The following is a 15,307-nucleotide window of genomic DNA, read 5'->3' as shown; positions in this document are numbered from 1 at the left end:
TGAACCTTCATCTCACCAAGGGGCACCTATCTGAGGAAAACAGTACATTGTGCACTTCATGACGGGCATATGAGGAAAAAAAAGTAACTTATGTACAATGCATATATTTGATAAACATGAAAGAAAATAGTTCTCTACAATACTACAAAAAATACAAAGGAAGAGAAAAAAAAGGGTTTTCTTTTGGGTTTTTGGAGTTTGAAATACTTGGGAGACATATCCATGTAAATAAATAGTACAGCAGTTGAAAAGTCTACAAATGGAAATTTGGCAATTATTTGACAAACTTTTTTAATATCCTGTTGTACTGAGTATAATGCTTTCCCATGGATACCAGAAATAAGAGAGCAGGATACAAAAATAACAGGTCAACATGCCAGCTGGGAATGTGTAAACTGTTAAGATAATTTATAAAAAGCTAAGGAAGGAGCTAAGAAAGCTAAGGAAAAATACTGCTATATGAGAAAAACACTTGAAAAGCTAAATACATTGTCACTTCATTGCAGAAGGAGCAACTTCTCAAACACAGGGTTCAAACACTCTTGTAACCTTACACCAAACAGGATATGAAAGTACAGGGAGAAAGACAACAGCCTGCTGTCTAAAACCAGGCTGTTCCAAATCAATAGCAACAGAATACATATCTGACTCACAGAGGAGTCACACCCATTCCCATCTACATCAGCAAGCATATACATGTCTCAGAAGCAAGAAGGGAGAATTAAGAAAAAAGACAAGGAATTAGCACAGGAAGCAACAACTCAGAGACAACTCAGAAGGGAGGAGCCTAAATGACAAGAATCTCTCTAGTTCTGAAAGCACAGGGGGTTTTTCTTTGGCTTTTGTTTCTTTAAGATAAGGTCTCAGAGAAGGTGAATGCATGAGTCTTGCAGGCCAATCTCAAATATTCTGATCAGAAACTGACGGTTTAGTGACTGATTTTTACAGATATTCCAGACTGAAGCTAAGTTGCAACAGAAAGAGTAGTACAATAAATTCTTTTAATTAATCCCATCATCAAATTCCTCAGGAAACCAGACAACTGATTAAAAATTTAAAACAATTCTCCTATGAAAAGAAAAAGAATAAGAGGTTAGAGTGACGATCTAAAGAACTCTATGATTAAAAATATATGTTTTTAACACAGACTTGAAAATACTTGTTTTGTTCAGAAGCTTTTTACCACTTCCTTAAATACACATGGCTGTGTTACAGACAGTACCCTTAGATAACTGAGGTAATGCTGTGGTGGTAAAATTATAAATGTAAAAGTTAGATCATTGAGATCAGTACTGTCCAACAGAAATATAATGCCAGCCCCTTACATAAGTTTAAATGTTCTAATAGCCAAGTTTAAAGTATAAAACAATAATTGCAATTTAATTCTAATAATTTACTTTATCACAGTCAAAACATTACATATTTTTACTACACAATCAAAAATTTTTTAATTGACAATCTCTCTTTTTTTTTTTTCCAAATCAGCTCTTCAAAATCTGGAGTATGTTTTACTTTTACAGCTCATCACAATTCAAACCAGTCACATTTCAGGTGCTCAACTGTCACATACGGCTAATGGCTTCCATATTTGACAGTGTAGACTTAGATGTTACATAAAATATATTTACTTTAATTTAGAAGAACTCTTTCCATTTTCTTGTCCTCATATTTCACCCCCAAACCTGCTAAAAAGTAAAATCTGACTCTAAGTAACAGGATGTAAAAGGAAACAAACATGGTTGCAATGCCAAATTTTTAAACCAAATAATGGCCTGTTCAAAATTTAAATTAGCATTATTCCCCTGCTTAATTAAAATGCACTGCTATTACACTTGAACCTTACCTTCTTGAATTCATCTCTGCCAAAAAGTCTTTGTAATTTTAAAATGAAAAACACATTTAACATAGAAAAAAAAATAGCTATCCCATTTCAACCTCAAGGCTATCAATAATTAACTTTGATCAAACAGATCTTTGATATTGTATTGAACCGTTTTTTCACATCTTACTGGGATTGCCACATGCACTGATTTTCAAAAGTGATTACTGCAGTAAAACCATGGGAGGGAAAAATAGCTTCTTTATAGGACTTTGATATTTTTATGTTTCTTCAATTTTAACTTTCTAAAATACTCTTTTTTATACTTTCTAAATCAAAAGTAGTTAAACAACCTAAGAGTTTCATCTACATGTGGGGAAGAGAAGAAAAAATCCTAAATAAAAGCATCTTCCCTGTTACAAGTACTAGCTGCATCTCCTAATTTTTACTTTAAATACATAACTTACATATCTACATTACAAACCACAGAAGTGGTCATAGAGAATTTAAGCTATTATTCTTGCAATTTATCCTTAGACATAATACACTGGTGGAAAGAAGAGCGGAAGAGAGGAAGGAGAGCTAGATTTTAATGTTTGTCATTTTATTTTTTATTAAAGCCAGCAAGATGTGTTTTTCCACCAGGATTGTTTTCCTAAGGCAAAACAAACAATAGAGTGCTGCATTCACCCAGTCTCTACACGTAAACCCTTCTCGTGGATTCTGAATTTTACCAAATTTTTTTACAGAGATTCAAAACGTGAACTCAAAAAAGTAAAAGATTTGAGCTATTCATGGCATCTGGTCCCATCACTTCATGGGAAATAGATGGGGAAACAGTGTCAGACTTTATTTTTTGGGGCTCCAAAATCACTGCAGATGGTGATTGCAGCCATGAAATTAAAAGACGCTTACTCCTTGGAAGAAAAGTTATGACCAACCTAGATAGCATATTGAAAAGCAGAGACATTACTTTGCCAACAAAGGTTCATCTAGTCAAGGCTATGGTTTTTCCAGTGGTCATGTATGGATGTGAGAGTTGGACTGTGAAGAAGGCTGAGTGCCGAAGAATTGATGCTTTTGAACTGTAGTGTTGGAGAAGACTCTTGGGAATCCCTTGGACTGCAAGGAGATCCAACCAGTCCATTCTAAAGGAGATCAGCTCTGGGATTTCTTTGGAAGGAATGATGCTAAAGCTGAAACTCCAGTACTTTGGCCACCTCATGCGAAGAGTTGACTCATTGGAAAAGACTCTGATGCTGGGAGGGATTGGGGGCAAGAGGAGAAAGGGACGACAGAGGATGAGATGGCTGGATGGCATCACTGACTCGATGGATGTGAGTCTGAGTGAACTCCAGGAGTTGGTGATGGACAGGGAGGCCTGGCGTGCTGCGATTCATGGGGTCGCAAAGAGTCGGACACGACTGAGCGACTGAACTGAACTGAACACAAGAACAAATGGTGAAAATCTTGTGCTCCCTTTATTTCTTCAAAGTCTTATTTGTCAAAAATCTCTTTTCTAGACATCTTTAAACAACTCTCACAATTATCATTTGTTAACACATATGCCAAGTGCATCTAGAACTCTGGAATAAATTATGAATTACTTGGAGAAAAGTTTATACACACACATCACTTGCAATAATTTTTATTTATTTATTTATTTATAACTGTGTTAGGTCTTTGTTACTGCACCTGGGCTTTTTCTGGTTGCTGGGAGTGGGTATTGCTCTCTAGTTGCAGTGCATGGGTTTCTCACTGTAATGGATTTAACTTATATGCAGAGTACATCATGAGAAATGCTGGACTGGATGAAGCACAAGCTGGAATCAAGATTGCCAGGAGAAACAGCAATAACCTCAGATATGCAGATGATACCACTCTTACGGCAGAAAGTGAAGAACTAAAGAGCCTCTTGATGAAAGTGAAAGAGGAGAGTGAAAAAGTTGGCTTAAAGCTCAACATTCAGAAAACTAAGATCATGGCATCTGGTCCCATCACATCATGGCAAATAGATGGGGAAACAATGGAAACAGTGACAGACTTTATTTTGGGGGCTCCCAAATCACTGCAGATGGTGACTGCAGCCATGAAACTAAAAGATGCTTGCTCCTTGGAAGAAAATCTATGACCAACCTAGACAACAAATCTATGACCAACCTAGACCAACCTATTAAAAAGCAAAGGCATTATTTTGTTGACAAAGGTCCATCTACTCAAACGTATGGTTTTTCCAGTAGTCATGTTTGGATGTGAGAGTTGATGTGAGAGTTGGACTATAAAGAAAGCTGAGAGCCAAAGAATTGATGTTTTTGAACTGTGGTGTTAGAGAAGACTCTTGAGAGTCCCTTGGACTGCAAGGAGATCCAACCAGTCCATCCTAAAGGAAATCAGTCCTGAATATTCATTGGAAGGACTGATGCTGAAGCTGAAACTCCAATACTTTGGCCACCTGATGCGAAGAACTGACTCACTGGAAAAGACCCTGGTGCTGGGAAAGATTGAAGGCAGGAGGAGAAGGTTATGACAGAGGATGAGATGGTTGGATGGCATCACCGACTCGATGGACATGAGTCTGAGTAAACTCTGGGAGTTGGTGATGGACAGGGAGTTTTGGTGTGCTGCAGTCCATGGGGTCACAGAGTGGAACATGACTGAGCAACTGAACTGAACTGAACTGTTGAGGAGCACAGGCTCCACGGTGCTCAGGCTTCAGTAGTTGTGGCACATGGGCTTAGCTGCCCCATGTGGAATCTGCCAGACCAGGGATCAACAATTTTTAATATAGTATTTTCTATACTGGTGATGGTAGTGGTGCAGTCGCTCAGCTGTGTCTGACTCTTGAGACCCTGTGGACTGTATGTACCCTGCCATGCTCCTCTGTTCATAGGATTTTCCAAGCAAGAATACTGGAGTGGTTTGCCGTTTCCTCCAGGGGATCTTTCTGATCCAAGATCAAACCCTCATCTGAAGCACTGCAGAATTCTTTACTGCTGAGCCACCAGAAAAGCCCTGCTCATTTATGACCCTCTTCCAAATTCATCTTATCCAAGAAACTCTGCCAAACCACATATTAAAACTCTCTCTTCCTAAAACTTCAACCAAAACTCTTTGCTCTAAATCTTTCAAATATAATAAACAAAGGGCACAAAGTTAAAATCAACACACACATAAAACCAACATGAAGTTATCATCATGTGGCACACCAAGCTTTCCATCTTACTCATCAAATGCTGACAGCCAAAGAAATCCCTTTTAAAAGCACTTTCTAGGAAATGATCATCAGAAGAGGGCAATTTCTATTGCCAAGTTTGTATGAGCTAACATTAGGTCTTCTTTTTGTGGTTCACATGGACCAGGTTCAAAATCTCTAGCTTAAAAATTCTCTTTCCAGGAAATTGCTCTCATGCCTCTATTTTCTATCTCCATACCAACAGGAAGAGACCAAACCTAAGGACAAGTCATTTTTAAACAAAAATATCAATAACTATCTCAGCAATAAAATAATTTTAAAGCTGAGCAGAGTTAATATTCAGAATACATTTACATATAGTATTAACTTCTAAATCTAACTATCAAATAATATGTCTATTTTTCTAATCTTATTCAAGCTTCTTCTTCCAGCCAAATGAAAATGCAAAACTCTCTTAAAGAAAAAAAATTACTTCATTATGGCCATGATAGAGTAACAGATAAGAGATTTACTCCCTCCCAAGAAACAACCAAAAAATACTGGACAAGATATATCAACTATATGAGAACAATGTTTCTTTTCTTAAAAGACTCTGGACAACAGGCAACAATGGACAGCTATTACTGAAACTCAAGAGATAAGTGAAGTAAGTCCTATGATTGCCATCTTACCTGTCTTGAGTTTCCAGATCCTGGCTTGGGCAGGGAAAATCAACAGAACCTAGTGAACTTTCTCAACTGAATGGATAGAGCTGAGGGCATGAGGAGACCAAGGTAGCTAGAGTCCAAGGAACAGAATACCAGAAAGGTAAGTATACAAACAAGATCTTCAGAGATTGACAGAGGGTACCCATTAAGTATTCAGCTGTGTACTGATCAGCATATGTATGTAAGTAAAGTACCCAAGGCTAGCGATAAAAGCCACCATTCACACAGGGCCAGGAAAGTAACTGTCCCCATGGGTTAGACTGAAGAATCTGTTTCAAGGCATACTGTGTAGAGTACACAAAAAGGTCATGCCTCGGGAGGAGGGAATAATAGCCCTAAGCTGTGGACTTCTGCATGTTCATGCGTGCTCAGTCACTCAGTTGTGTCCAATTTTTTGCAACTCTATGGGCTGTAGCTCACCAGGCTCTTCTGTCCAAGGGATTTCCTAGGCAAGAATACTGGAGTGGGTTGTTATTTCCTTCTCCAGTGGATCTTCCCAACCCAAGGACTGAACCAGCAACTCCTTCAATGACAAGTGGATTCTCTTACCACTGAACCACCTACGAAGTCATTCAAGAGCAAATTCTTTCTAAGTAACTTAACTGCATTCTTGGGCAAAGCTTAAGAATCTTTATAGGAAAACAGCCAAACCAAACAAGGTAAAATTCACAATGTGAGACATCTAATCAAATATTACCAGGCACACAAAGAAGCAGAAAAATGTAACTAATGAGAGGAAAAAACAATTAATCAAAAGCAAACTGAGGATGAGATGGTTGGATGGCATCACCGACTCAATGGACACGAATTTGGGTAGACTCCGGGAGTTGGTGATGGACAGGGAGGCCTGGTGTGCTGCAGTCCATGGGGTCGCAAAGAGTCGGACACGACTGAATGACCAAACTGAACTGAACTGAAAATGATATTGATAGAAATGTTAGAACTACCAGATAAGGCCATTAAAAGGTATTAAATCTGTATTTCTGTATGTTCAAAACTTAAGTAGAGACATACAAACACCACTCAGCTCCACCTTCTGGAGATGAAAAACGGGAGATGAAAAACACACCGGACAGGATGAATGGCAAATCAGACATGGCAGATCACAGTGTCCAGAACCTGAATACAAAGCAATAAAAATTTTCCAAAAAATGAACACAATATTAATGAGCTATGGAACAATTTCAAGTGGCCTAATATCTGTGTAATTAGCCACTGAGGAGGAGGAAAGAAAAGAATTTTAAAAATTTGAAGAAATGATTGAAAAGTTTTCAAATTTGAGGAAAACTGTAAGTCTACAAGAAATTCAACAAAGCTCACAAGTAAGAAATAGGAAGAAAACTACAATTAGGCACTTTAGAATCAAATTACGTAAAACCAGGAATAAAGAAAAAATCTTAAAAGGAGACAGAAGGGAAAAAAGACACATTATCCACACAGAAACAAAGATAAGGATTGCATCCGATTTCCTGATGTAAACACTGCAAAAGTGATGTCAATGACACCTTATTACAGTACTGAAGGAAAAAAAACAAACAAAAAAACCCTGTCAACCTAAAGTCTTTTACTCAGAAAAAATATTTTTAAAAATCAGAGGCAAAATGAAGACTCAGACAAATAGGAACAGCCCACACTACATGAAACATTCAAGGAAGTCCTCTGTGCAGAAGGAAAATTCTATCAGTTTGAAATCTGGAGCTAAAAAGAAAGAACCAAAAAACACCAGAAATGGAAGCTATATAGGCAAACATAAATTTATATAGAAAAATATGAATTTTTCCCTTATTTCCTTATTTTTCTCCTTATCAATCTCATTAAAAGGTAAATGACTGTTGAAGCAAAAACAACAATGTAGCATGGGGTTTAAAACATACACAAAAGTGGCTTTCCCTGGTGGTCCAGTGGTTAAGAATCTTCCCTACAACAGAAGGGACACCAGTTCAAACCCTGGTCTAGAAAGATACCACACGCTTCAGGGCAACTAAGCCTGTGCCTCACAATTACTGAGCCTGCACTCTATAGCCTGCACACTCCAATCATTAAACACGCATGCCCTAGAGCCTGTGCTCCAAAACAAGAGTGAGTGAGTGTGAGTGATAGTTGCTCAATCATGTCCAACTCTTTCCAACCCCATGGACTATATATAGCCTGCCAGGCTCCTCTGTCCATGGAATTCTCCAGGCAAGAATATTAGAGTGGGTTATCATTTCCTTCACAAAACAAGAGAAGCCACTGCAATGAGAAGCCCACGCACCAAAAGAGAGTACCCTCTGCTTGCCACAACTAGAGAAAGCTTGCATGCAACAATGAAGACCCAGCGCAGTCAAAAGTTTAGAAATAAATAATTTTTAACAAAAAAAAATATACAAAAGCAAAATGCATGACAAAACTAGCACAAAGGACCAGAGAGGAGAAATGGAAATGTACTATTCTCAGTTTTTATACTACATGTGAAGTGGTATGAGATCTCTTGAAGGTAGAGTATGTAAGTTAAGGATATACACTATGACTCCAGCAAAATAACAGTTATAAATAATAAATTAACAAAAGATAAAATAGAATCATAAACAATATTTCATTCAGTCAAAAGGCAGAAATACTAAGATAAAGAACAGTAAAAATAAGATGACGAACATAAACATAACCATATCAATAATTACATTAAATGTAAACGATCTATTTTACTCAAAATCTGGAAAACACTGTGTTCAGTAAAAGAAGCTAGTCACAAAAGACTACCAATGAAATGGCCTGAATAAGCAAATCCATGGAGACAGTAGATTAGTGGTTACCAGGAAGAAGGGTGAAAAGGGGAGACTAATGGATACAAGGTTTCTTTTGGGAGTCATAAAAACATTCTGAAATTGGATAATGGTAATATTTACACAACTCTGTGAGTATACTAAAAACTACTGAACTGTACACTTTAAAAGGGTGGATTTTCATGGTAAGTGAATAATTAAAAGCACAAGAGCAATACAATAAGAATACTGGCAAAGGGTTCTGAAACAATAATTAGTATAAATTTTCCTAGACCCAGCCCTGCAAGAAGATTCTAATCCCAATTTTACTCCATAAGGATTAAGTATATGATTTGCTTTGGCCAATAAAATGTAAGTTGAAGTTATGTATATCACTCCCTAGTAGATGTTTTAAGATATATTTCCTCTATATCCATTTCCCATTTGACATGAGTCTGGTTTATCCTGCAGAGAGGCTGGTCACTGGTCCATAAATTAAGAAGTGTGCAATAAAAATGTACTCAGCCTAAATTTTGAGATGAACATAAATGTAAGCAAGAAATAAAATTATGTCACAGTTGTTTTAAAAGTGATCTAATACCATAATTAAAAGGTAAAGACTGTCAGACTATTTTAAGAAGCAAGAGCCACTATATATTGTCTATCTGACAAACTGTAAAGATAAAAACAGAATAAAAGTAAAAAACAGAAAAGTATATAAACTTCTAACACTATTCAAAAGTTACAATGACTATATGAGATAAAGTAGATTTCTAAAGCAAACAATATTACTAGGAATAATGAAGGCATTTTGACAACAAGTTGTAACAATTCTAAATGTTTATATATACAACAATATAACTTCATATTATATGAAACAAAGACTGATAAAATTTAAAGAGAAATAAATCACAATTATAGTTGGAGGTTTCAATACCCTTCTCTCAATATCTGATACAACAAGTAAACAGAAAATCAGAAAAGATATGGTAGACTTGAACAACACCATCAATTTGAACCAATTAACATTTATAGAATATGCCACCAAACAACAGGTGAATATACAATCTTTCCAAGTGCACATAAAACATATATCAAAACAGACTATACTCAGGACTATAAAACTTAAAGGGATCCTGCAAAAGCAGAGCTTCAGGAGAAATGTATAGCATTAAACACTTCATGAGAAAAGAGGAAAGATAACAAAAATATTACAAGGACCTAAGACATTACAAACAAAACCCAAAGACTTTAGATAACAACTACAGACTGAGCTTCCTCCTGAACAAAGATGCAAAAATTCCAAACAATATTTTAGCTCATCAAATCCAACAATATCCTATAAAGACAATATATAATGACTAAGTGGGGTTTAACTTAAAAAAAAAAGTAATCTGTCAAATTAAAAGAGGAAAACAACTGATCATTTCGATAGATTCAGGAAAAGCATTTGACATAATGAAACATCTATTTCTTATAAATTCTTAACAAATGAGAAACAGAAGTTCTTCAACCTGATAAAAAGTCATCTATAGAAACCTACAATTTACCCATTTTTAATGCTTTCCCCTTCAGTTCAGTCGCTCAGTTGTGTCCGACTCTGCAACCCCAGGGACTGCAGCACGCCAGGCTTCCCTGTCTATCACCAACTCCCGGAGCTTGCTCAAACTCATGTCCATCGAGTCGGTGATGCCATCCAAACATCTCATCCTCTGTCGTCCCCTTCTCCTCCTGCCCTCAATCTTTCCCAGCATCAGGGTCTTTTCCAATGAGTCAGTTCTTCACATAGGTGGCCAAACTACTGGAGCTTCAGCTTCAGCATCAGCCCTTCCAATGAATATTCAAGACTGATTTCCTTTAGGATAGACAGGTTGGATCTCCTTGCTGTCCAAGGGACTCTCAAGAGTCTTCTAACACCAAGGTTCAAAAGTACCAATTCTTTGATGCTCAGCTTTCTTTATAGTCCAACTCTCACGTCCATACATGACTAATGGAAAAACCATACCTTTGACTAGACGGATCTTGTTGGCAAAGTAATGTCTCTGCTTTTTAATATACTGTCTAGGTTGGTCATAGCTTTTCTGCCAAGGAGCAAGTGTCTTTTAATTTTTAATTAAAATAATTTTAATTTTAAACTTTCCTGTTAAGATTGAGAAAATGACAAGGCTATCTGTTCATTATGTGTATTCAAATTTGTACTGGAAGTACTAACCAGTTGCAATAAGGCAAGAAAAAGCTATAAAAGGTATCCATATTGTAAAGATGCAAATGTGCTTTTATTCATGGAGCACATGCTCATCTATATAGAAAATCTAATGGAATCTTAAAAAAAAAAAATGTACCAGAACAAGTGAATTTATCAAGGCAACAGAATACACGAATGATAAAAGAAAAAAGATTGTATTTCTATATGCTGACAATGAACAATCAGAAATTAAATTTACAAAAACAATACCATGCACAAATAATAAGTAAAAGAAAAATATAATGTGTTCATGGGTGGAAGGCACCATTGTTAGGAATTCAACACTATTCTGATCAAAATCTCAGCAAGTGTTTTCATACAAATTACTTGATGTAAAATTCACAAAGGTATGATAAGGAGCAAAAACAGTCAAAAGAACAAAGACGATTAACACTATCTGATTTCAAGACTTATTATAAAGCTATAACATTCAATAGTGTCGTATTACCATTAAAGTAGAAAAATAAAGTAATGGAACAGAAAAAGAGCCAAGAAACATACATACGCAGACAACTGATTTTTGACAAAAGTGCACAAGTCATTAAGAGGAAAAAGGACAGTCTTTTCAACAGATACAAAAACAAACATGCATACTCAAAAACAACTTTGATTTATCCTTTGTTTCATACAAAAAAAAAAATTAACTCAAAGTGGACTATGGTAAATGTAAAACTTAAAACTTAACACAGAATTCTATCTGTGTGACCCTGAGTTATCAAAAGCACAGTCCATAAAAGAACAATTTCAAATTGACTTAATCACAATCTAAAACTTTTGCTCTTCAAAAGATACTGCTAAGAGAATAAGCCACAGATTGTGAAAAAATATTTGAAAAGCATATATACAGACAAAGGACTTGTACCCAAACTACATAAAAAACTCTTAAAACACAGTAAGAAAGCAAACAACCTAATTTTTTTTAATGTGCAAAATCTGGAACAGACATTTAATCAAAGATGATTTATCAATGGCAAATTAGCACATTAAAAAGGGCTCAACACCAACAGGGAAATGCAATTAAAACCAAAAGATACAAATACCTGTAAGAACAGCTAAAATTAAAAGGACTGACTATACCAAATGTTGGTAAGGCTGCAGAAAAGCAGCAATGTTCATACACTGATGATGAGAATGTGAAAACTATAGGCCCTTTGGAAAACAGCTTGACAATTAAATATAGTTCTACCATATAAACCAGCCATTCTATTCCTAGGTATTTACCCAGGAGAAATGAAAGCATAAATTGATACAAAGGTTTGTACACAAAAGTTTATAGCATTTCACAACAGGTGAGTAGGTAAGCTGTGATATATCCATACAATGGAATACTGATGCTGCTGCTGCTGCTAAGTCACTTCAGTCATGTCTGACTCTGTGCGACCCCATGGACGGCAGCCCACCAGGCTCCCCCGTCCCTGGGATTCTCCAGTCAAGAACACTGGAGTGGGTTGCCATTTCCTTCTCCAATGCATGAAAGTGAAAATTGAAAGTGAAGACGCTTAGTCGTGTCCGAGAAGCAACCCCACGGACCGCAACCTACCAGGCTCCTCTGTCCATGGGATTTTCCAGGCAAGAGTACTGCAGTAGAATACTACTAAGCAATAAAAAGAAATGAACCATTCATATGTATTAAACACAAATGAATCTCAAAACAATTCATTTTGAGAATAATGAAATAACCCATTAAAAAAGAGCATATACTGTATGATTCGATTTCTATAAAACTGTAGAAAATGCAAACCAATCTACAATGACCAAAAGCAGATCAGTGGCTATCTGGAGATACAAAGGCAGATAACAGATATGTTCATTTTCCTGATTTTGGTGATAATTTCACAGGTATATACTTATGTCTAAACTTATCAAATTGTATACCTTAAGTATGTGTACTTTATTATGTCAATCACAATCAAAAGAGCTGTTAGAAATTATCTCTGTAATTATCCTTATTTTGACTGAACATAAAAGGGTGCTCTTTCAGTAACTCTTTTTGTAGCTGATGCCCTAAAGAACCATTCAGGAAGAATTTAGACAATTTGCTACATTAAGTAAACAAGTCTACAGCTATCCAAGTCTGAAGAAAATTTTAGTCCAATTTTAGTTTTAAGACCAACTCCTCCAAAAAAAATACTTGAAAACTTCTGTTAATTAACTCCGATTTTTTTTAAAAAACTAAACTTTTTTTTGGCCCCTTGACATGGCTTGCACGATTTCAGTTTCCTGATCAGGGAATGAACTAAGGCCATGGCAGTAAAACCCCAGAATGCTAACCCTATGCTATCAGGGAACTCCCCTGCTAAGCTAAGTCACTTCAGTCGTGTCCGACTCTGTGCGACCCCATAGACATCAGCCCACCAGGCTCCTCCACCCCTGGGATTCTCCAGGCATGAACACTGGAGTGGGTTGCCATTTCCTTCTCCAATGCATGAAAGTGAAAAGTCAAAGTGAAGTCGCTCAGTCGTGTCCGACTCTTAGGGATTTTCCAGGCAAGAGTACTGGGATGGGGTGCCATTGCCTTCTCCAGGGAACTCCCCTACACATTCTTAATACGGACAAATATTTAAAATTTTGATTATGGCATGCATACATATATGAATGGTTAAGTACATATGACAATTAAAGAAAGACAACCCAAGCAACCTCACTTACCTATTTTGTTCCTCCAGTTTAGCCAGGAGTTCTAAGTCGTCTGGACTCAACTGTGATGGTGAGGATGGTGAAAGGGCTGGTGTTGACAGTGTGGTAGACGAGGATGTAGTGTGTAAGGAAGCAGATGGACTTGCCACCTGACTGGCCATCTGGCTGACTGTATGTGACACTGTGTTCTTCACCCATGAGAGAGTAGAACTCAACTTTTCTGCAACCTTGTCTGTCGCCACCTAAGTACAAAAATAAAAGTTACATATATTTCAGTTTTATTTTATGCATTACCAAGAACTTGATAATTCTCATTAGTTCTATTTGAAAACCAGCAATCAGAATATTCTCTTTGAGTTAATAAAGGTAACACCTGCTTTAGCAATGACTGTTCTAACAGCTTTTGGAAACTCCATATTTCAGTTCTGTAGCATGCACAAATTACAACAGTGATTTCCAAACTACAGGCTGAAATCCATCAGGGAGTGATAAAATAAATTTAATAGATAACACCAGCATTTTTTAAAAATGAAAAGGAGCAGAAAGTGTCAGTGTAAAGATACGTTGTCACAAAATTTCTGCCTCAGTTACATATACGTATTAAAACTACATACTTCATGCAGGTATGTGTGGGTATGTTGAGTTGGAATATGAAATACCTTCTTCATTTGGGTTGTAGTCAAAAACAGTTGAAAGCCAAGGAACCAAAACATGTCCATTAGGTGATTAGGATAGGGAAATCCTACAACATGATCAACAATTCAACAAAAACTAGGCTTAGCATAAATAAGATTAAATGAGATCCATAATAAACCTTCAAACTACTGAGTGTTTTCTTAGAAGAGGATTTAGTTCTAGAAGAACAAAATTATGATAAATGTTTTGAGTTAACAGAGTAAGAGAGTTTCAGGATACAATTTTCAAACAGAACTAGTCAGAAATAGAATAGGATGCCTAGAAAGAGTAGACATTCTAAGAGTCAAAAGTTAACAGTTGACTGAAGATGAATTTCTGCTTTAAGTGGGCAACCAGGACCAGAAAATCCTTTCAAATCCTAAAACCTTTCCATCTGCAAGATTCAATGAACTATATAACTATATAACTGATATATGCTTCATAAATCATGCCAGTGTCTTAAGCAGATGTGCATACAAATCTGAAATTTTACACAAAAGGTAAATGACCAAAAGACTACAAACTACTTTCTATGTAGACGTTCTCAGCTAACCTTGGTTTCATATAGCAATTTATACACACACAAATTAAAACATCAACATATATATATATATACACAAATAAAAAGGCCACCTAGACTATCTTAGCAGATACTACTCCCTCCTCATAGGTTGCCCCAGTCTTGCCTTCTCACCTCATCAACAGATACATGACCTACCTCTAATTTTCATTTCCAATAACTTTTCTATTTTAGAACTTACTTCCCATGGAATGGGATGAGGGAGTTCTTATTGTTGAGGGAAGAATCCCCAAGAAAGACAAGCATGATGAAGGAGTGGAATCAAGGAAAAGAAGTATGGAGCAGATCTCAGGGCTTCCAGGAAAACAAACAGTCCTCACCAATGAATAGACTTGCAACACAGTTTATTAGGGTAAAAGATCATATAGGAACCAAATAATTTAGCCAGAACTTCCTCTGTACCAGGAAATGGTAAGAGCCCTGGCAGTCAACAAGACAGCCTCTTGTGGTTTGTTATTCTATTGATCTTTTCTACATAGTTACAAATACAAATTCAATTGTGAGGACAGCACTAATTTGCATCCTCAAAGCACACTATATTGTAAAACAGAAAACCTAAGATGTAAAATTTACAGAAAAATGTTATCCTTCACTATTAATTTAAAATATAATTAACATTCAAGAATTAATACTTACAACAAGGACCTACTGTATAGCAGCACAGTGAACTATATTCAATATCTTATAATAATATCTTTCAGAAAAGAATC

General features: G+C 36.3%; 1 protein-coding gene across 12 annotated transcripts in view; it reads right to left on the bottom strand.

The window, feature by feature from the left end:
• The window catches only part of EVI5 (ecotropic viral integration site 5), a 239,151-nt gene that overhangs the window by 160,359 nt on the left and 63,485 nt on the right, over nt 1–15,307 (bottom strand). For 11 of the 12 annotated variants that reach the window (XM_061411190.1, XM_061411185.1, XM_061411186.1 and 8 more), the window contains exon 2: nt 13,355–13,584. In XM_061411190.1, the coding sequence (XP_061267174.1) occupies nt 13,355–13,503 (149 nt within the window). In that variant the 5' untranslated portion in view covers nt 13,504–13,584. Of the gene's footprint in view, nt 1–13,354; nt 13,585–15,233; nt 15,258–15,307 lie in introns of those variants that run through there. The other variant, XM_061411192.1, reaches the window with a different exon arrangement.

Source organism: Bos javanicus, chromosome 3, assembly GCF_032452875.1.
Source record: "Bos javanicus breed banteng chromosome 3, ARS-OSU_banteng_1.0, whole genome shotgun sequence".
Classification (NCBI taxonomy): Eukaryota; Metazoa; Chordata; class Mammalia; order Artiodactyla; family Bovidae; genus Bos; species Bos javanicus.
The sequence above is the reverse complement of the archived record's forward strand: the minus strand, read 5'-3'. Positions and strand labels throughout refer to the sequence as shown.